At 31.6% G+C, this 22,826-nt stretch overlaps 3 protein-coding genes across 5 annotated transcripts; all 3 read left to right on the top strand.

Moving 5' to 3' along the window:
• Window positions 1-3,256: 3,256 nt before the first annotated feature.
• Window positions 3,257-9,648, top strand: LOC100802600 (coatomer subunit alpha-2). 3 transcript variants are annotated; one of them, XR_417040.4, is made up of 6 exons: window positions 3,257-3,431; window positions 3,568-3,804; window positions 4,557-5,051; window positions 5,358-8,360; window positions 8,920-9,086; window positions 9,404-9,648. XR_417040.4 is itself a non-coding variant. In XM_006592025.4 (5 exons), the coding sequence occupies exons 2-4, from the start codon at window positions 3,597-3,599 to the stop codon at window positions 8,318-8,320; spliced, it is 3,666 nt and encodes a 1,221-aa protein (XP_006592088.1). In that variant the 5' UTR covers window positions 3,257-3,431; window positions 3,568-3,596; the 3' UTR covers window positions 8,321-8,360; window positions 8,920-9,279. The 3 variants fall into 3 exon arrangements, 2 of the variants coding, with proteins under 2 accessions (XP_006592088.1, XP_040863283.1); XM_006592025.4 differs by lacking the exon at window positions 9,404-9,648 and having other exon boundaries at window positions 8,920-9,279; XM_041007349.1 differs by lacking the exons at window positions 8,920-9,086; window positions 9,404-9,648 and having other exon boundaries at window positions 3,570-3,804; window positions 5,358-8,597.
• A 1,718-nt stretch (window positions 9,649-11,366) lies between these two features.
• On the top strand, window positions 11,367-12,246 carry LOC100804188 (uncharacterized). Its single transcript, NM_001253196.3, has one exon. It carries the CDS (start codon window positions 11,450-11,452, stop codon window positions 12,002-12,004), a length of 555 nt encoding a protein of 184 aa, NP_001240125.1. The 5' UTR covers window positions 11,367-11,449; the 3' UTR covers window positions 12,005-12,246.
• A 3,844-nt stretch (window positions 12,247-16,090) lies between these two features.
• On the top strand, window positions 16,091-17,232 carry LOC102662493 (protein SHI RELATED SEQUENCE 3). Its single transcript, XM_014764634.2, has 2 exons — window positions 16,091-16,399; window positions 16,819-17,232. The coding sequence occupies exons 1-2, from the start codon at window positions 16,153-16,155 to the stop codon at window positions 17,202-17,204; spliced, it is 633 nt and encodes a 210-aa protein (XP_014620120.1). The 5' UTR covers window positions 16,091-16,152; the 3' UTR covers window positions 17,205-17,232.
• Window positions 17,233-22,826: the final 5,594 nt, after the last annotated feature.

Raw genomic sequence — 22,826 nt, forward strand, 5'->3', positions numbered from 1 at the left:
TTGCAAAGAAAATTATCTATAGACATATGTCCCTTCACAACTAATAGATCATTTAATTGATTTTTGTTAAATCAAGTATTGTAATTATGTAATTTTAGTCTTTCATGACGTAATCATGGCAATTGTATTTTTAGGCATTACAAATATGTAATTTTAGTCACCAAATTTCAATTATGTCAATTAAGTTCCTCAAACATTACAATGGTATGATTTTAATCTTTTAAATTTTAAAATTATGAGATTGAAAATAATATTTTTTAAAATTAAAATTACACAATTGTCATATATAGAGAATCTAATTACGACAATTGATATTTGAGGGACTAAAATTATATATTTGTGATACCTTGAATAAATGATCCAATTGATACAATTAAAGTCTAAGAGACTAAAATTGGATAAGTGTGATGCCCACCGGTAAGTTTGTTGCTTGATTTTTCTTTCATATGGTTATCGCATGAAAAAAACAGTTGAACGGTCACAATGATTTCCAAAGAACTACACAATCGACACTTGAAGAGGGTTTCTGCTTTTCAGTTGTGGGTTTCTTAATAAAGGAAAACAATAAAGATAAATGTAAAAGCTGATGTTTGCTTAATTGAATTGTTGTGTTTTAAAAAAATAAGTACAATCCCTTATTTATACTTCTATGGACTCAATGAGGGATTGTACTTATTTTTTCATTCGTTCAATTTAGCTGATTTCTTGTTAGGTAATGATTTTTTCTGAGTGCCAACATATATAAATGTCCATTGTGAGATAACAAATTGTAATATATGAGTGCTTGTCACCGTCCCACACGAGTATGCCTGTTGGTTGAGAGAATTCATAACCTGGCTGTTTCTCACCATATCCATTCTTGGAGACATGATTATAGCAAGTGGCTGATGTTTTTGCCAAGCATGACCTTGCTTTGTCTGGTTGTTTTGTTTTTTTATATATGTTCTTCCTTCTTTTGCATCTATTCAGGTGCCCTCTGTTTGTTTGCCTCGTGGATTTTAATCTAGTTTTCTATCCGGGGCACCAACCCCTCTCTTCCACCAAAAAAATTATACGGGTGCTTGTTATTATCTTATATATTTTTTTTAATACAAATATAAATCCCTAAGTTATATATGCATATATAAAGAAAAAAAGACTAATTAGCAAAAGCTTATTTTTACTTTTTTAATGATATAATGTCAATGTAAAATCTTTTTTACTGTGAAATAATTAGAAATTTTTATTAATAAAACTTTTAAGATAATTATTAAAAAAACGAACAAATTTATTAACATGATCATGTGTATTTAGATGTAAAATTATTTCATAGTATCATTTCATTGTATAGTCTATTTTTTATTTATTTATAAGTTTTACTTAAATATCAAAATATGGTGCATTGCATAAGAATTTTGCCGGTGACTTCTAATCACCCCTCCTTATGGTTTTTTTTCCCGGCTGTTTGGTATGATTCCATGATATATACACTTTTATTGTTTCTACCACCAGACTTCTTTAAATTTAAGCTGAAAAGCAATTACTTGTTGCTGCCCAGTCCCAATAATAGACCAAGAATTGAAAACTCAGTCAAAAATTAATTAAACACGTCATTAATGCTGATAAATAAATTTATATTTTAAGTGACTATTTAATTCGGTTATAAAAAAATAATTATTGACATCTTTTTACTATTTTTAATTTGTCATAACTGAAATTTTTTTGATAAATATGCCTGTACTTGAATTATATATATATATATATATATAGGGGATATGAGAGAAATGTTTTATTATAAGAGGTGAGAGATTAAATAATATCTCTTAGATGAAAATAGAAGGTTCAGTCGCTAATTAAAATTATCCATGCATCCCAATTTTGGTTGCACTATTTTTCTCACTTTGGTTTCCAATTCTTTCGCGCCTATTACTTCTTCATTATTGGTCGTCCTTTATCTTCCTCTGTTCCTTTGTTTATGATGACCGTTATAAACAATTTTAGCTTTTAGTTAGCAAGGCCTCTCCCTGTCACATCTTCCTATTGGGTTTTCAACTTGTTCTATTTTCATTAACAAAGGATCAAACACTTTTTGGTTCAAGGTATTTTATGAAATGATTTATTTTTGCAAAATTTATCAGTATGATTTATTAGTGATGTGGTGACAATGGTCACTACTTTACTATGATGAACGTGGCTTTTGCCCACCATATAGATTTTATTATAGTTTTATGTGATGCAAAAATTCAACTCAATCTCTCCCTTACAATTTAACATGTAGTCTTTTAGTAATACATGTAGAGTGCGGATGGAAGTATTTAGATTTGATGTACTTATATTTATATTTAATATGATAGTAAATATTTTAATTTCATTATTCTAATCAGATCTGACGTAAATTCTATCTACCTTCCAATTCCGCATTCCATTCAAAATGATCAGCTTAAATACCTTGTATCTTTGTACCACCTGACTTCTTGAGATTTAAGCTGAAAAGCTCAGTCCCAATAATAGACCAAGAATTGAAAACTCAGTCAAAATTTATTTAACATGTCATTAATGCTGATAAATAAATTTATATTTTAAGTGACTATTTAATTCGGTTATAAAAAAAATAATTATTGACCTCTTTTTACTATTGGTAATTTGCCATAACTGAAAAAAATTTGATAAATATGCCTGTACTTGAATTAGTTTATATATTAAAAAAACTATTAATTTTCTAGGATTAATAATTACTCCTTTCATCTCATAATATTTATCATATTTATTGACAATTTTTTTTGACAAATAAATAAAAATATGAAAGACTCTCATAATTTTACAAAATTAACATTCATAATATTAATTTATTTATAAATTTTGTTACTTTATTATTAATATTATAAGATATATAAGTGAAAAAAGTAACTAATATTAATATAGTATTTTTTTATAAAAAAATCATTTTTTTTCAAATATAAACAAAACTTAATTATTTTTGTTATATTTATAGATATTATATTTAAAATAATATTTATTTAATAGAAAGATTTGTTCCTAATATAAGTTTTCATAAAAAATAATTTAAGAAAAATGATTATTTTTTAATTGAGAAAAATACAATTTAATAGAAGTGAACTAAGTTTCTTAATATATATATATATATATATATATATATATATTTATAAAAAAGAACAGAAAAAGTATTACATTAAAAATGTTAACATAACAACTGTTTTAAAACTTATTTTTTTGTTGTGATGAAATAGTGTAGGAAGTATTACCAAACTTGTCATCAGTGAAAGCCACACTACTTATAGAAATTTCATTCCGATCTGTCTCGTTGGTAAATTAACATAACCATAGCCAGATCTCATCTGAAAAGAGAAGTGAATATTCTCCTTCTCTCTTCTTCTCTCCATACATACACTTTTATCGGTGAACTCGATTTCATTATTGTAATCAGATCTGAGGTAAATTCTCTCTACTTTTCAATTCCGCATTCCATTCAAAATGATCCGTTACAATGAGATTAGTTCTTAATTCTTTCATATACCGAGAATTAGTCTCCGAGGTTCCGTTGTGTTAATTCTTGATTGGATCCTGCAGAGAGAGACAGTGTTTGCGATTGAGGGAAGATGCTGACCAAGTTCGAGACCAAAAGTAATAGAGTGAAGGGACTCAGTTTCCACAGCAAGAGACCCTGGATCCTCGCGAGTCTTCACAGTGGCGTGATCCAACTATGGGATTACCGAATGGGGACTCTCATTGACAGATTCGATGAGCATGATGGTCCTGTCAGAGGTGTCCATTTCCACAATTCTCAGCCCCTCTTTGTCTCTGGAGGTACCTTATTTGCAATTCTACATACACTTCTTATACTCCAATTCTACATGCACTGCTTATACTCTGATCTTTTACTTGTGTATTCTTTATTGTTGTTGGTCTGCGTGTATCTGAATGAGGGAACTTATTTATGTTCTAAATCTGCATTCGTGGCAAAAATGTGAGTCGCGTTGGACACATCTGAACTCCACTAGAATCTGGTTTGTGTAGATTTGTGTTTGTAAGAAGCGTTTCTCTGTCTAGATCTGCCATGCTGAACGAATGAAACTAGAATTATGTGTATGATGCCTCATATTTGGATGTCCTTCTGGAGAGTAATTTTTCTTTTGGAAGGCCTTCTGGAGAGTAATTCACTGCATTAATATAAATATTTAATGCTTCTTTTATATCTTCTGCTTATCTCTTCACCTTGGTTCTTTGCTTGTCCCAGGTTGATGAAAGAAGATTAGACCATGAGCAGTAAGAATAGGGGATTTGTATTTATGTTTTCAAGATTTATTTGAAAAGGCAAAAAGATTTGTTTGGTGTAGTTGAAATGCTCTGGATCTGGAAATTAGTAACTAATATAAATCTGATTTTTTAGACAAAGCAGTGCTGCATGGAATCTTGTTCTAATGGTTTTGATTTTCTAAGTGTTTCATTTGTCACTTGGGGTGGAGAAGATTTTGATGTGCTATGTACATCATGTGAAAGGGGAGGGTTTTGCTTTATACAATTTACAGCTTTTGACTATATTTTGTTTCTTGGGACAGGGGATGATTACAAGATTAAGGTTTGGAACTATAAGATGCATAGGTGTTTGTTCACTCTTCTAGGACACCTTGATTATATCCGTACTGTGCAATTTCATCATGAGAACCCGTGGATTGTGAGTGCCAGTGATGATCAGACCATTCGCATTTGGAACTGGCAGTCACGTACCTGTATATCTGTTTTAACTGGGCATAATCATTATGTTATGTGTGCTTCATTCCATCCAAAAGAGGATATTGTTGTGTCAGCCTCCCTGGATCAAACTGTTCGTGTTTGGGATATTGGTTCTCTCAAAAGGAAGGCCGGGCCTCCTGCAGATGACGTCCTACGATTGAGTCAGATGAACACAGATCTTTTTGGAGGTGTTGATGCAGTTGTTAAGTATGTATTGGAAGGTCATGACCGGGGTGTCAACTGGGCTGCTTTTCATCCTACACTGCCTTTGATTGTCTCAGGAGCTGATGACCGACAAGTGAAACTTTGGAGGATGAATGGTAAATTTGAAACCTAGATAATTACTTTATATTTTTTCCTGTATAATAACTACCAGGGAATATCCACAGCCTTCCATTTCATTTTCTAAAGCTAAACGCCCTTTCATATTGATGCTGTTCTGATTACTACAATTACAAATATTAACAAAACAGTGTTTGGAGGAGCTTACATGTATTGTTGGTAGCAAAACCTTTCATACAAGACACTTTTTGCATGCATTAACTTTTTAGTATTTAGTAAACCAAATAAAGTTTAGTATTTTTGGTGACCTTCTCAAAGTCCCTAATATATTTTCCCGTTTTCAGACACCAAGGCATGGGAAGTGGATACTCTGAGAGGACACATGAATAATGTTTCATGTGTTATGTTCCATGCCAAACAGGACATCATTGTGTCAAATTCTGAGGATAAAAGTATCCGAGTATGGGATGCCACAAAGCGGACTGGAATTCAAACTTTCCGCAGAGAGCATGATCGGTTTTGGATTCTATCTACACATCCTGAAATGAATTTGTTGGCAGCTGGTCATGACAGTGGCATGATAGTCTTTAAGCTGGAGAGAGAAAGGCCTGCTTTTGCAGTTAGTGGCGATTCTTTATTCTACACAAAAGACCGATTCTTGCGTTTCTATGAATTTTCAACTCAGAGAGAGACACAAGTACTTACAATTCGACGACCTGGTTCTTCATGTCTGAATCAAAGTCCAAAGTCTCTTTCCTATAGCCCTACTGAAAATGCAATTCTACTCTGTTCAGACGTGGATGGAGGATCTTATGAGTTGTATTGCATATCCAAAGATGGCACAAAGGACAGTTTTGGTAGGGGTGATACACAAGATCCAAAGAAAGGTCTTGGAGGATCTGCAGTCTTTGTGGCTCGGAATAGGTTTGCTGTGCTTGACAAAGGCAGCAACCAAGTCTGTGTAAAAAATCTGAAGAATGAGCTTGTCAAAAAGAGTGCCCTCCCTATTTCTGCAGATGCTATATTCTATGCTGGAACAGGCAACTTGCTATGCAGGTCAGAGGATAGGGTTTTTATATTTGATCTACAGCAGAGGATTGTTCTCGGTGATCTTCAGACCCCTTTTATAAAGTATGTAGTATGGTCTAATGACATGGAAAGTGTTGCTCTGCTCAGTAAACATGCGATTGTCATTGCTAGCAAGAAGCTTGTGCACCAATGCACACTCCACGAGACTATCCGAGTAAAAAGTGGAGCCTGGGATGACAATGGCATTTTTATTTACACAACATTAAATCATATAAAATATTGCCTCCCCAATGGAGATAGTGGGATAATTAAAACATTGGATGTCCCAATTTATATTACAAAGGTTGTTGGAAACACCATCTTCTGCTTGGGTCGGGATGGGAAAAACAAAGCTATAACTGTTGATGCAACAGAATATATCTTTAAGCTTTCCTTGTTGAAGAAAAAATATGATCATGTAATGAACATGATAAAGAATTCGCAGCTTTGTGGGCAGGCTATGATTGCTTATCTACAACAGAAAGGGTTTCCTGAAGTTGCGCTCCATTTTGTGAAAGATGAGAGAATCCGATTCAATTTGGCTTTGGAGAGTGGCAACATTCAAATTGCAGTTGCATCAGCAACAGCAATCGATGAAAAAGATCACTGGTATCGATTAGGGGTTGAAGCTCTTCGTCAAGGTAACTCTGGTATAGTAGAGTATGCGTACCAGAGGACTAAAAATTTTGAGAGGTTGTCATTCCTTTATCTCATTACTGGTAACGTGGAGAAACTTTCAAAAATGTTGAAAATTGCTGAAGTGAAGAATGATGTGATGGGCCAGTTTCACAATGCGCTATATATGGGTGACATCAGAGAGCGTGTTAAGATCTTGGAGAATGCGGGGCATTTGCCTCTTGCTTACATCACTGCTTCAGTCCATGGGCTGCATGATGTTGCTGAAAGGCTTGCAGCTGAACTGGGGGATAATGTTCCATCTGTGCCTGAGGGAAAAGTACAATCTCTCTTGATGCCACCATCACCTGTAGTGTGTGGTGGTGATTGGCCCCTTCTTAGGGTCATGCGAGGAATATTTGAAGGTGGTTTTAACAATACAGATCGTGATGCTGATGATGAAGAGTATGAGGCTGCTGATGGTGACTGGGTTGAGGAGCTTGACATGGTTGATGTAGATGGGTTACAAAATGGAGATGTTGCTGCAATTTTGGATGGTGTAGAAGTGGCGGAAGATGATGACGAAGAAGGTGGATGGGAGCTGGAAGATTTAGAGCTTCCCCCTGAAGCTGACACGCCAAAAGTTTCTGTCAGTTCGCAATCTTCAGTTTTTGTGGCCCCAGCACCTGGGATGGCAGTTGGCCAGATATGGATTCAGAGATCATCTCTTGCAGCTGATCATGTAGCTGCTGGCAATTTTGATACTGCAATGAGATTACTGAACAGGCAACTCGGGATAAGGAACTTTGCCCCCTTGAAATCTATGTTTCTAGATCTACATACTGGCAGTCATTCCTATCTGCGTGCCTTTTCATCCGCTCCAGTTGTATCAATTGCTGTTGAAAGAGGTTGGACTGAGTCATCTAGTCCAAATGTGAGAGGCCCACCAGCACTTCCTTTCAGATTGTCTCAATTAGATGAAAAACTCAAAGTTGGATACAAGTCAACAACTGCTGGGAAATTTACTGATGCTCTTCGCACTTTTGTCAATATTCTTCATACAATTCCTTTGATTGTTGTTGAGTCAAGGAGAGAGGTTGATGAACTGAAAGAATTGATTATCATAGTGAAAGAGTATGTCTTGGGTCTGCAGATGGAGCTGAAAAGAAGGGAAATTAAGGACAATCCAGCACGCCAGCAAGAGCTTGCAGCTTATTTCACCCACAGCAATCTTCAAACACCTCACTTGAGGCTAGCTTTGCTGAATGCCATGACTGTCTGCTACAAGGCAAAGAACCTTGCCACAGCCGCTAACTTTGCCAGGAGGCTACTTGAGACCAATCCTACTGTTGAAAACCAAGCTAAGACAGCAAGGCAAGTGCTGGCAGCTGCAGAAAAGAATATGACTGATGCCTTACAATTGAACTATGATTTCCGAAACCCATTTGTAATTTGTGGAGCAACCTATGTGCCCATTTATCGTGGACAGAAGGATATCTCTTGCCCCTATTGTACTTCCCGTTTTGTGCCAAGCCAGGAGGGGCAGCTATGTGCTGTGTGTGAGCTTTCAGTGGTAGGGGCGGATGCTTCTGGATTGCTCTGCTCTCCTGCCCAAATTCGTTGATTTCACTGGATCAGGAGCGGATAATGAATTTTTGTTTCAGGTCAATTTTCAATTTTCAACAGCAGATAAGAGTCCTATTGATCAATTAATATATTTTCTGTAGAAGCTAGAAGTAGTCAAGAGTCCTATTCATGATTACTTCCTTTTTCAATAATGACTGGCTTTGCAGTATAAACCATGTTTCCATTTTTTAGCATTGTTTAACTGCTCAATTATCTACTATAGATGTATTATACAACGACCAAATAAAAATGGTAATGCACGTCTGCGATATAAATTGATTGAGGCACTGCGAGAGCTGTCTTTACAGTATTTTCAAATAATTGTTTTATTTTACATGTGCTAAATTTCTAGAGATTATAAACGGAATTTGCTTCCAATTGATGTTTAAACCGTAAGACATGACAGGCCGCCACTTAATATATACTTATTCTTCCTGTTTATGTTGGTGCTTAGAACAACAAAGAGAACCCGAATCACATTACGACAAAATATAAATTATACCATTCTATTACAATTGATTTCACTATTATAAGTTATCACCTCTATATGCCCCTTGGCTAAACCACCATTTTTTTTCTTTTTCAATTTTTGTTCAGGTCAACTTTTTGCAGTAGAAACCAGCCGTCCAACCAAACCCTATTTTGCTCATTTAACACACAAGAGATGGTTACTTGATCTTCAATTTTGTTTGCATATTCTCACATAAGAGTATCATCACCATAATAGAAGAAATAGTTGGCTGAGATGATTTAGGTTACTCAAGGTATGTAAATTGTTTTTTTAGTAAAGTATCTGTTTTTGTTTATGTTTCTGTTTTTTATTGCAACTACTGTTTTCTTTTGTTTTCGCTTTTATGTTTTTCATAGTTAAAGAAGTAAAAAGTAAGATTGATTAATCTAAAATTTTCTTTTTAGATATTGTAAACTTTTATTTCATCTCAATCAATCCTTAAAACTCTGAATATTATTGTTAGAATAATGTCAAGTAAGTACTTCACTAACAAGTCTCATATTTTTCACTCTAGTTTGGATTTAAGCCCTTGTATATCCTAACATATTATTTTATCAACTTTGCATAAAGCCTGATGAAAGTGGTCTAAGGATTTAGCTTATAACACGCGCACACAGCAGGGCTGCCCCAAACGTGAGAGTATTATAGGATAATTTATTTATTTTTTGTGGAAGAGGATAATGTAATTTTTTATTATCTAGATTAGTTAAAATATAAATTTTAAGATGTTTTAACATTTTTATGGCTCTTTTATTTGTTTTTTATACTGTTAAGAACATTTAATTATGCACAACTAATTGTTTTTATGATGGACAAAACTTCTTCCCATGTTTTTGGTGTTATTCTCTATTGTAATGGACAAAACTTAGATGCAATTTCATAAATATTTTATACTTCTATGTCATAAACTCAGCCTTGCCAAATTTTGAGTGTCATTGATGATTTTCTGAGAAACTTCTTCGCTAAGTTTATTTTCAGTTTTCTTCTTTTCCTTTTTTAATTTTTTTTAATCTCATTTGTCTTGTTGGTATATTAACAAAAAATGTTACTTTTACATTTGGTATTGTGCACTTTCCTTTTAAATTTTCCTTCTACATTAAGAAATGAGAAAAAAAAAATCTCTTTTTTCTTTCACACTCTCGTAAAAATATAGTTATGAAGAAAAAAAAAAGAACTAAACATTAATATAATGACGATGTAATTATAAGAAAGAGAAAAAAAAGCAGTAAAAAAAACTGGACAGGTAAATCATTACGTATAATAATATTATTGACATATGTTAATTATTTTGAATATTATATTTAATATGCTGTATAATTATTTAAGAATAAACATTAAAAAATACATTAAAATACGAAACATGACTAATCCAATCTTACCTGTGCCCGTCGGCACAAGCACAACACATAACTCCATTTTTGCACCACTCAATAACCACCATTTTTAAAACACACCTATACAGGCTTCATTGTTCACCCTTCAAGTCTCTCTCTCAAACAACCTAACTCAACCCCTTCATCCCATAGGGATATCCCCACCTCTCTAAAAAAACAAGGACCTTTACTTACAGACAAAAAAACATCATAGCAATTTGGCCACCATAAGAGTTACTTTTGATCTTCTATGAATCTAACACATTTTTAACAAGAGTTATTCACCAAGTGAACCAAAGCTCACCAAAGTCCAACTCATCTAGTTGTAAAATGAATGGATCAACTAAAATGAATTATTTTAATTTAATTAGTAGTTATTTTAAGTTAAAGTGATATGTATACAGCCATCAAAATGTTCAGAGAATTTTTTAGCTACATACAGTAATTTTTTTCAACTCAAACATGATAATTCCTTTAAAATATACATGTAATTTATATATTATTTCCTTTAAAATTAAGTACAGCTCCTCCAGGCTCACAACCATCCTTGAATCACCGACAAAGCTCCCTCACTGCGAACCTTTCCAACGCGAGACTGTGTGGGACTGTGGGCACCATTTTTATCTTTATCTTAATTAAAGTTTAAAATGTATGAAATAAAATAAAATAAAATATTAATACGAGAATAGAAATAAAATAAAATATCAATTTTAATACGAGAATAAAAATGCAAATTCAACTTAAGAGCGCATAAATGTACCAAACTTATATTTTAGAATTAAGAGTATTTGCAAAAACTTTGTGGAAAATTATTTTAATTTACTAAAATAGTCTATAAATTTATTAAAATAAACTCTTTTAAAAAAAATTGTCTAATAAAAAAATATTAATCACTGATCAGGGTGCAGTACATCCAATCATGCCTCCTCAAAGTATTTACCACAAATTATTGTTATTATTATTATTATTTATTTTTTCTATAAAAAAAGAAAAAGAAAAGTGGGGTAGGAAGCAGTAAGCAAGAAGCACCCACACGTACGGAGCTACACGTGTTCGTTGCTCATTGGGCTAAGCACGTAATCAAAGCCTGTTTTGTCACGTATCCGTGCATCGCAAGCAACGGACTTTATAATTGACGCGATAATAATTCATATTTACTCACACCACACCCCAACGCAACTAAGAAACCCAAAAGAAAGAAGAAGAAAGAACAAAAGTCAAAAGTTCAATTTAGGGTAACAAAATGGAAAATCAAGCCTCATCATCGATGCAGTTCCTCATCCTCGAACAAGTTCAGTTCTTGAAGGTGAACGACGATTCCCTCTTGCAGTGGGAACTCGTCGACGTCGTTGACGCCGAAGAGGAGATAGATGGCTTTGGTTCTTCGGATTCTTCCGTTTCTTGGTTCGAATCCGATTCTTCTCCCTGCGATGCCCCAATTGAAGAAATTCGACACCTTCTTCTTCATCCCGATGTTGGTTTACAAGATCGACATGATGGTGTTGATGAATCGGAGCAAGATTCGGGTTTGGAAAATCATCATCACTACCATTATCACCATGATGATGATGATATGGGCGGTGATGATAATGATGAGGATGACGATGGGTATGGTTTGGATGATGAGCTTGTGCCATGGAACGTGAGCAACAAGTTCGGGAGGCAGAGGATGAGGAAATTGGGGAAAAGGGCATTTTCGAAAATGCACGGTTCGAAGAAATCTCCTTATCTGTTTGTGAGGCCTGGGTGTGTCCGTGGCAAGCATGGTTTGGGCCTTAAGCACATTACTGACTCCTAGTTAGGGTTTTAAATTATTATTGATTTGGGGGCTCTTCTGGAAAGAAAAGGGTCTTGAAGAATTGTGTTAGTTTGTTTAACTTGTAGAATCCTGATTATGATTTGTATTTGAATATCAGGTAGCAAGATCTTTAGGACACGTAATAATTGATGTCTTTCTCTTTTATGTGCATGCCATGTACTGATTCTGAATGTATTTCTTGATGGAAAAAAGAAAAAAAGAAAAATGGATCTGCTTTTGTATATCTTGTTTATGTTTTTGGTGGATAGAAAATTGGAAATTACTTTGGTTCTCATGAGAGCAAATGGTTCGGATTTTGGTTTGTGGTAAACACAGAACATTCGGATGCATAAAAAATTAAGGAAGTTGATTTGAATTCCGTATCTATAGGGAAAGAGCACCTTGATTTATTACGCGACTATGTTTGTGCTCTTATTTAAAAGGATAAGATTGATTTGACAGTGAAAATGGAGCAGGAGTGTTGTTTTGGTTTTCATTCATTGTTGGCGAAAATTCGCTTTTAAAAAGCTATTTCTTTATCCAATACTATTTTTGTTGTAGCGTGCAAGTTTGAAATGGTTTTAATTGCAAAATTGTCACATCTTCGTGTTTGATTTGTTCTAACAACCGTGCTCGAAGTCGAAATTGAGATTGGTGTTCATGAAACGAAGAATTTATTTGGTAAAAGTGGGAAGAATGTAGCTTCTTTTAGAATGCAATGTTTAATAATAATGGAATGGAATAACGGATATGATTCTCTTATTATATTATAGTTCCGCTGAAGTGTTAGCACTTGAAACCCAGCTAAGGGAATCATGAAATTACGCCACTGCAATGGAGAAGTAGTAGTTTTGTAGCACGTATATCATTATAATTTGTTTGGTTTAAAAGTTTAGAGGAAAAAAGATGAAAATACGCCGCTTCTGACTTGTTTCTTTTACTATTTATGTATTACTTGAGAAGATAAAACACATAAAAAATGTGCACTTTTGTTAAAGTTATTTTTAACATTCTAAAATGACATTTGTTATTATTTCTCATTTATGATAAATGTATAAAGTACTTAATAATTAGGTAAAAATAACAATATAATTATATTAAAAACGTGACAATTAATATTATCTTGAATTAGATTTATCTTAAATCATTTAATATCGTCTCTAATTCTTCTTATAAAAAACAAATATCAATGTTAAAAATATTATTATTTATTTTTTATTAAAAAATCAGAGGAAGTATTTAATAAGTTATTCATAAAGATGGACTATAAGTTGTATTATCAGCTTAGATTCGTCTTAAAATCATTTGATAGGGAGGAAAGTTACTTACTTGATATTTAAACCACAACTCAATTATTAAGATGGATTATGGGAGACTTTTTAACATCTTGAAATTTTAAATAAAAAGTCAAAATCAAGTCTTTTTAATTTGGGTAAAACACCTTTTGGGTTCTTACAAGCGTATAGTACTATCATATTGGTCCTGAAAAGTGAAAAGTAAGAAAATAAAAAGAATTTTTGAAAGTATAATTTATCCATCATTTTAATCTAAAACACAAAAAGATGTCCCAATATAAGTAATAATATTAACACATGTTTAAGAACAAGTATGAGCAAGTAATTAAGTTTTAGAGACTTATTTTTAATTTTTTTAGTTTTAGGGACTAATATAACAATCTTTTATTCTTTCAAGAACCAAAATTGTGTTTCAGTTTTTTAATTTTCATCTCCACTCTAATATTTGAAAGAAAAAACATACATTTTTCTCTTTTTATTAACACCTTGTCCTTCTTCAACTTTCGTCGACTTTTAAATTAAACAAAAACAAATCATTAATTGTGAAGGAGAATATTAATAAACAAACACAAAACATTAATTCAAAGTTAGTTTTGGTATGTCCAAGTTGATTTTTACTACACCTAGAATATACTCTTATCTCCTTCCTTGTGTCAATCTCCTTCGAGGTGAAATACCTATAAAAGAACTTTAATGCTTAAGTCAGTAAGGGTTTGAGATGTTTGTTAATGGAATTTGATTACTTTCCTTGAATAGGAGCTTATATTTCCTTAATACTGTAAACAATTATCAACTTGATAACTATTGTTAATTGTCCTCATACTACGTGATGAGGTCGTGGAAAGACCTTTTTTGAGTGCGTGTGTTGAGTTATTAGGTCTCATATAATATATAAGTCTTTCAAACTTTGAGTTTGATGAGAACAAAAGAGCTTAAGAGTAGAGATAATTTAAGATAATAAAGTTTGTTAGATTAGATATAAAAGATTGAAGTAATAATGGATAGAAAATGTTTATGCCAAAAATAAAGATGATAAAACCATTTGATTTTGTTTTTAACTCTATCAACACAAATGTTCACATAAGATACAGCTTTTAAAACGAAACATGTTACCACTATTAGATTAAAACACATTGTCCAATAAATATTGTGATTTTAGCATATGTTAATGCACGTGTGACTTTAATGGTCATGCCGTTTAAAGTGGGTAATAAACTCCTCTGAGCAAAGTTATATAGGATAAAAATCCTCAAATGCAAGTGACGTTTCGATTTTTGCGCCTCCATGATGAGGAGTTTGCCGCCCTTAGAAGTCTTCTTACGTTTCACCAAAATTGGTAACCTCGAAGGACCTAAAACATAACCCAAAAGCATTTTGAAAATACAAGATCTAATTTCTTAAAGTCAAAATCTATAAAAATAAAAAAAACCAATATTGACCAGGTTAAATTTGTGGGAAGTGACAAATCACGCATACCTCTCGTTAAAACATCAGAAAAACACGGATGGTGGGAGAGGGGGCTGAAAATTCAGGGTCAAAGCTTTGAAATTTGACTGAAATTGCCGAACTTTATTTAGTTTATTCGACTGGCTAACTATCTCGTGAAAAAGGGCAAGCTATATGAGTGTGGAGATTTAATTTTCATGTTCTGAAAAATTAATTTGAGTTAGAACGTTCAGCATGCATAATGCTATATACAACATCTCTTGCTTGGCCTTTATCGTGTGATGGGGTCCAATTAAAGGGCCAACTTCATATATATAACTAAAAAGGTTTCAGACAAAAAGAGGTGTTATGGAATTAGGTTATCTCACACTTGAAATATAAAATACTTAATTTGAAGTTTCAACGATACACATCAATAATTAATATGTTTGCATTTTAGAATAAAAAAGAAATGCATATTTTAGGTTGGCTTTCATATTTTCTCAAGAAAGAAATTAAAAAATGACATTGTATCAAACATTTTTTGGACCCGTACGTTTTTAGTTAACTGTTATTTTTTCTTTTTGAACGGTTTTTATCTATTGTTCTGAGTTTTAACTGATATTACAGTTTTTGGCTGTTTATTTTTTTCAGGTTAATTCTGGGGTTTATTGTCTCATCGTTATACTTTCACTTTTGTTATAAGAAAAAAAATAATTACATGCCTTTTAGGTTAGATTACAAAATATTTGATATGACTTTTGAGATACTTAAACGATAAAAGTTAATAAATTTATTATAAAATATCCTTTATAATAGAATGATAATATAAAATTATTTTTATATTGTTAATGTATAATTTTTTTTGTTTTTTTTAAATTGTTTTCTTCGAGTATTTTTCTAATTTGGGTATGGTTCGTGAAACTTTAGCTTCACTAACACGCGGTTGATATCTATATCATCAACCATGCCATTCAAAGAGATGAAAAAAATCGAGACATCTAATCCTAAATTATTGAGACCATATATTAAATATTAATGATTTACTTATTCAAAATCACCCAAATCTCTTCCATTATTATTATTATTATTATTTCTAATCAGCAGTGGAAAATTACGTAAAAATCACTCTGTTTAATGTTTAAAATTGGTTTATGCCTGCGTTTTGTTGTAAATTTATATATGTCTCTTGTATTTAAATTGTTTCTCTTTATTATCACCTTTTTTTTTTGTGGGTTTTACTCCAATTAATCTATAATTTATTTCGTGCAATTATGGCAGCTTTGCCATGGTGTATTCATTCATTTTTTGAACTCATGCGAGGTGCTTATATATAGAAATTTATCGCTTTATTCCATTCCCATCATCATTGAGAGTACTGCTAGCTCTTGCAGCAGATCACAGAGAGGACGGGCAAAAAGGTCGACGATGGAAGCAGCTCAAGAAGTAGTGGTAAAGGGATCAAAGTGTCAAGACTGTGGGAACCAAGCGAAGAAGGATTGTGAATACTCAAGATGCAGAAGTTGCTGCAAGAACAAAGGCTTTAACTGCCAAACCCATATCAGAAGCACTTGGATTCCTGTGGATAGAAGGCGCCACCAGAAACTGGAGCAGCAACAACCTCTTCAGGGAGACGATACTCCTAAAAGGCACAAGCACAACCCATATTCATCAAGTACTGTACATTTCTCCACTAAACCCAAATTACAGCCCTAACACCTTCCTTTTCCTTAATTCTGCTGTTAATGTTATCCTTCTATGTCTCAAAACAATCATCAAGATTTTAAATATCCATCGCTATTGTCTTCCAGTTTTGTCACCACATTTGTTGATATCTTGACAAATCACACACAAATACGACCAATGTTAAATTTTAATGTTGTGATCCAAATTAAGGTCACTCATTTTTTAAAACCTTGATCATCATACTCATAAAAGCACATTTTTATTCAGCATATTTTCATCTTTTAGCTGAAACTTCAATCTGGTTTCAAAATCACTGCCTCTTTTGTATTTTTTTTTCTTTTTTTATAATTTTAACCCTCCTAATTTTTGGTGATATATATATATATATCATTGATTTGTCTAATTTAGGTTTAGAGAAGTTCAAATTTCCAGCTGTTATGAGTTCCATGGCGTCATTCAGCTGCGTTCAGGTGCGTTCTATAGATGGCACGGTCAATGAAATCGCGTATCAAGCAACTGTGAACATTGGAGGACATGTATTTAGTGGTCTTCTTTATGATCAAGGCCCTGAGCAAAGCTTCAATGCTAAGGGTGGCAACATAGGCCCTCTTGATCAACAACAAAATCTCAATCTTTGGAGTGTTTCAATCCACACTACTCGTGATGGTGCAAGTGCAACTATGCCTCCACTATCAGCCACTGCTGCTCAGGAACCATTTTTTCCTCCACCACATCCATTTCCCCTAGCTTCCTTCAGACCTGATATGACATACATGTCACACCCTAAACCTTAATTTATTTCTAGATATTGTGAAACAAAAATGTGAAGATATACTTAATGAGTTTAATATTTATGTATAAGAATATAAAATAATTTTATATTATCATTTAATTATAAATCATTATTTAAATTATTTTAAGATAATTATTTGAAAAATTAATAAATTTATTATGTATATGATCAATTATGATTAAATGATTGTATAAATTTTACACCTCAATGTATAATATTTTTTCTCATACTTAGTTAATTAGATGCCGGAGAAGAATAGAATGTAACAAAATACTTACTATTTACTAATTCAGCTAGCGACTTCTTGGGGGACTTTATTGTTCAAGTAGATAGAAACTCTAAGATAAGCAGCATAAGTGGGACAAATATTCATTAATCAACATAGACTGTGGGAGCTTCTTGTTTTGGTTGAAACACCAATGACTCGATATATATATATATATATATATTACATATTTGTTACTATTTAGAGTTTGGTATTTAATTTAATTAGCATGTAGCACATGCCCCTACTTATAGGTTTGGCAGTTTTGTCTTCTTGTTTTGAAGTGATTCACTTTTTTTACATCTTTATTAATCATAATGTTCCTACTTAAAGTCCCTTTTGTCGCCATTATACTGTAAGCAGAGTTGGGACAAAATTGCCAAGTTTTCATTATCATTAATATTTAATTCTACATAATTTGCTAGTGTCATGTCTATAAGCTGCATCAAACCCAATGTTTCTAGATAGGAAAAAGCAACATGATAACATAACTAATGAAGATCAATATTAATCTCTGGTTTGGCAAGCCATGGATTTTTCAAAGCGGTAGGCGCTTTTGTTTGTTTCGATGGCATGGCATTGAACACAAATCCAAAGGTTGTTCTTTTTTCTTTTGCCTCCACAAAACGAGGATGCGTAGTTTACCTAATTAAGTTGCAATATGAATCTGCATTTTAATGTCGTTTTTTTTGTGTCATTTCAATTCTTTGCTTGAACTGCGGGTTCAATTCGACATAAACGATTATATATATATATATATATATATGTATATATATATATATATATATATATATATGGCTTTTTTCTTTGGTATGGTATATATGAATGTGAAACCTAGCTTTCATATTTTTGTAGAAGAGTACATACATGCACCGCATAAACACACACATGTACAAGGGAAGAATCATCCGTAACCCTAAACAATTTAAAACAACAATGCATTTTTTTGGTGCTGTACAAAAGAGGTTACGAAAGACCAGGCATCTTTTGAAACTTAGTTTCAAGTTAGCTTTTGCAGTAAAGTACTAGATAAATCGAGTGCGCTCAAACTTTTTATAGAAAAGAGGCAGTCACTAGCTATAAGGAATACTCGTACACAACCTGAGGAATATATCCTTTATATATATGCTTCAAATATAAATATAGAGGCACGTACCAAACAGTTCTAATCAATGCACTAAGAAATTTCCAGACTGCATGCGGATTCTCGATCTCCCACAAATGGGTTATATGTGTATAGAGATGACTTGCTAATTCTGGCTCCTCATGATATTAAAATCCTAATTTTCTGATGATGGATAAACAAATTACGTTCAGATGAGGACGTTGCTAACATTTACTTAATACGGGAAAGAAATTGAATAGGCTGAGAAAATTTCACCTTTCCTTAAAGTTGGTAGCAATGAAATCGCAAATGTCTTTCGGCAAAGCTTTTAATTAATTAAAAATATTACATATATGATTAACAAACGCACTTCAAACATCTCCCTCTCTTCTGTTTTTTTTATCGATAAATTTTAGTTTACTAAAATGATAGTTTTTATAAGTAGAAAGAATTGAACTTATGAGCTTTTTTTTCTTTCTTAAACACATCTTATATCTGTATTCTTTCTCTTTAATTTGTATTAAAGAGAAAAAAACAATCCCTCTCTCTTTTATGTTAACCACAGCGTTAGATAGTTTAATAAGCTGAAGATGGATCAAGCTCCTCACCGGTTGTCACAAGTTATTAAATCCGACACTACATGTTTTAAGCTTAAGTCATCTGAATGAGAAAAAAAAATTAAACTAAAGTGAAAACTTTATTAAAAAAGGTGAATCAGATTTTTTAAGATTAATTATTAATAAAACTTATAGATAATTCACATATATTTATAATACAATAAGAAAAAAATTATGAAATTCGACATTCTAACTAGATTGATCAAATATGATAAAAATTTATTTATATAAACTTCTTCATAGTCACTTTAATAAACAAAAATTAATTTAAAAAGTTAATTTGTAAAAAGTTTTTTCACATTAACTTCTCTAAAAACTGATTTTTATACATAAGTTAAGTTTACCTCACAGAGACGTTTATTTTGTTTTCATACTTTTTTTCTTTTAAAAGTACTTGCAGATAAATTTATTCAAAATACCTTAAATCAATAATATTTGAAAAAAAAACAGAAAAAAATAGTCATGAGTGTATCGTGTACTGCATGTATTTCCCTTTTCTCTCCACCCTTCGTCACAATTCACAAATATAAATAGGTCTCGTCGCTATTTTGTTACCCCGTTTTTTGCTGTTCTTCCTTTGACATGCGAAATCACTTCTTTCACTATTATTTAGATGTCAATTCCAACTTTCACACATGATAATACTTAAGTTTATTTATCTGTAATTCGTCCATCGCTGGATGCCATAAGAATGCACACACATCAACATATTGCTCATTTGATTCTTGTCTATAATATATTATGTCAAAAGTAGCATAGTAAGTATGTTTTGATGCTTTACTTAATCTAAATTAACCAGACATTAGATGCTGATCCAATCACCTCAAATATTATATTATGTAAAATGTCATTATCATCGAAAAGAAGCTCAAACCCTTTAAAACCAAAGTGTTTTAAAATTGATGACAATTATTGTATAGTTCTATGAACATTATTTTATAGTTGTTAAAGGAATGATGGAATTTTGAAAATATTTGTTGAAAATCCACTGCAATTATATCAACCTCTTGTTAAAGTGTTAAGACCGTTTGATTTAAGTAAATATTTTACTTTTTTGTTTTTTTAATAATTATAAGAGAGGAGATCGAGTTATCCTTAAAATAACTTTTGGCAAAGTTATTATCTTCTATAATTCTATATGCAATCAATTTTTTTAATCTAAAACATTAAATTAAAAGTTCATAGTGAATATTTTAACTCTAACTATGATTTTTATAATAATAATAATAATAATAATAATAATAATAATAATAGTAATAATAATAATGATAATAATAAAATATTGTACTTCCCTTTTTTAAAATATCGTCATCATCATCATAATATTTTTTTAAAAATAAAGTACAATATTTATCTTTGGACACAAAATCACTACTTGTGATATATTTAAAAATATATATTAAACCCTAAAAATTAATGAATTAGAATGAGAAAATAATATTAAACATATATAATAAGTGTCTAAGTAAATTATAAGTTTTTTTTATAACAGTACAATGTTATAAAAAACAGTGAATTGAAAAGTAAAAACAATAAAGACAATGTTAATAATATACTAAATTAAAAATAAATTATAAAAGAAAATAATATGTGATTACTTTATTTATTTGTTTATATAAAATAATAAATACATTACTTTATCAAATGACTAACCTGAATATAATTTAATTATCTTAATTTGAAATATTCTTCGTTATTTTAATATTCTTTATTTTATTAATCATGTTAGTACTAAATTAACTAAACTTATAGGTAAGAACTAAAGAAAAAAAAGCACTAAAAGAATGTCAAGAATCTAAACGTAACAATTTGTTTTTGCAAAAGATAATACCAAAAAGAGTCTGTATTCACAAAAACTTAAAACATATTTTATGGGTCACTTCTATTTCAGATTATTCAATCCATAATGTTGTTGGTCATCTTCGATTCAAGATTCTAGAATTATAGTTTCATTTTTCAGATTGAGAAATTCAAAGTTATAGTTATAAATGAGTAATGTAATTGTGGTTTCATAATTCTAGATTGAGTATGTTAGGATCAGATTTGATCAGATTTAAGAGAATCAAATATATTCTAAACTTAAAGTGGTTAAAAGATCATATAGGTTGGAATTGATATTTCTAATATTGTTTTTATTATAAATAATAAGATATGAATAAATAATATCCAGTAATTGACATCAATTATGGTTATATAAATGATTTCCACTATGAGGAAATCAATCCATGCAAATTATCAATGTTATCTTTTTATCTCATCTTATCTTTAGCTTTAATGATAGTGTTTATCTAGTTTTCCAGTAGAGTAGAAATCAACATTCTAACAAAGTACATTTGCATTGTGGATTACCCAATCCAAAACATTGTTGACTACCTTGTGGAATCAAAATTCTGCCGTGGCAACGACTCAATGTCCATGGCCAACTATGGTGCAACTAGTCATGGCAACACGAGGTCTGGGTCACAGTGGTGCAAGGATAAGAGGGAGAGTGAGGGGAGAAGGGCAAGTTTGGGATATTAAAATATTTAGGGATGCAAGAACTGAAAAAATGAGATGTCGGAAGCAATTGCCTTTTTTATATTGAATGTGTTTTTTCAGCACCCTCTCTATCCAAAACATTTTTAAGGGTATTGTGGTGAACACTATCACTTTTGCTAATGACACTACTTAGGTTGGTGCATTTTGCCCATATTCTAAAATTGCTCCCTACAAAATTACGAGCACCATCACTTTTGCTAATGACACTACTTTATGTGGGTGCATTTTACCCATATTCTAAAATTGCCCCTTGGAAAATTATAAAACAAAATTATATTTTCGTTGTGCAATTAAGAGTGAAAAAATATACAACGGAAGTATGTGTATTTTAGAATTGTGTTTGCATTGTGTATTTTAGAATCATATTTGCACAACGAAAACACAATTTTGTTGTTTCATTTGTGGAATTTTTCATCACCCTCAAAATAACACAACATAATCATGATTTCATTGTGTTATTTGATTCCACTCTAAACAACACAACAAAATCATGATTTCGTCCTGTAATTTTACTTTTGTCTTCATTATACAATAAAATTATGATTTCGTTGTATTAATCAACACAATATAAGTACAATTCCGTTGTGTTATTCATCTAGTAATACAACAAAATCATACTTCCATCGTGTTGTTTTTCAAAACAAAAAATAATGCAACGAAAGTGTAATTTTGTTGTGTTATGTGTTAAAAATCATAATGAAATCATACTTCTATTGTAGTATTTTCCAAAACAAAACAAAAAATCACAATGAAAGTACGACTCTATTATGATTCTTAACTTAGAACACAACAAAATTGTACTTACATTATATATAAAAGAAACAAAAAAAAATGCACGAAGAAGGAGAGAGGGTGGTAAGAAGAACTAGAAAAGAAGGAAGGGGTGAGAAAAATGTACAAAGATGCACTTTTATCTTTTCTCATTACTTTTCAAAAAGTGGTAATGAAAATATGGACTCCCTTTTAATCACCAAGTCCATCTCTAATACATGTGACATGGATTCATGTGGGTGATATGGTGTATAAAAAATATGCGTGATTTTTAGGCTCAAAATTATTAGCTACATTTTTATTTGAAAGATAAAAAATCAATGAAAT

Source organism: Glycine max, chromosome 12 (genome assembly GCF_000004515.6).
Source record: "Glycine max cultivar Williams 82 chromosome 12, Glycine_max_v4.0, whole genome shotgun sequence".
Taxonomy (NCBI): domain Eukaryota; kingdom Viridiplantae; phylum Streptophyta; class Magnoliopsida; order Fabales; family Fabaceae; genus Glycine; species Glycine max.

Excerpts from the sequence above, each read along its gene's own strand:
- LOC100802600 (XM_006592025.4), top strand. The coding sequence starts at position 3,597 with ATGCTGACCAAGTTCGAGACCAAAAGTAATAGAGTGAAGGGACTCAGT. Across the intron at positions 3,805-4,556 it reads GCCCCTCTTTGTCTCTGGAG|GGGATGATTACAAGATTAAG; the intron begins GTACCTTATTTG and ends TTCTTGGGACAG. Across the intron at positions 5,052-5,357 it reads GAAACTTTGGAGGATGAATG|ACACCAAGGCATGGGAAGTG; the intron begins GTAAATTTGAAA and ends TCCCGTTTTCAG.
- LOC100804188 (NM_001253196.3), top strand. The coding sequence starts at position 11,450 with ATGGAAAATCAAGCCTCATCATCGATGCAGTTCCTCATCCTCGAACAA.
- LOC102662493 (XM_014764634.2), top strand. The coding sequence starts at position 16,153 with ATGGAAGCAGCTCAAGAAGTAGTGGTAAAGGGATCAAAGTGTCAAGAC. Across the intron at positions 16,400-16,818 it reads GCACAACCCATATTCATCAA|GTTTAGAGAAGTTCAAATTT; the intron begins GTACTGTACATT and ends TGTCTAATTTAG.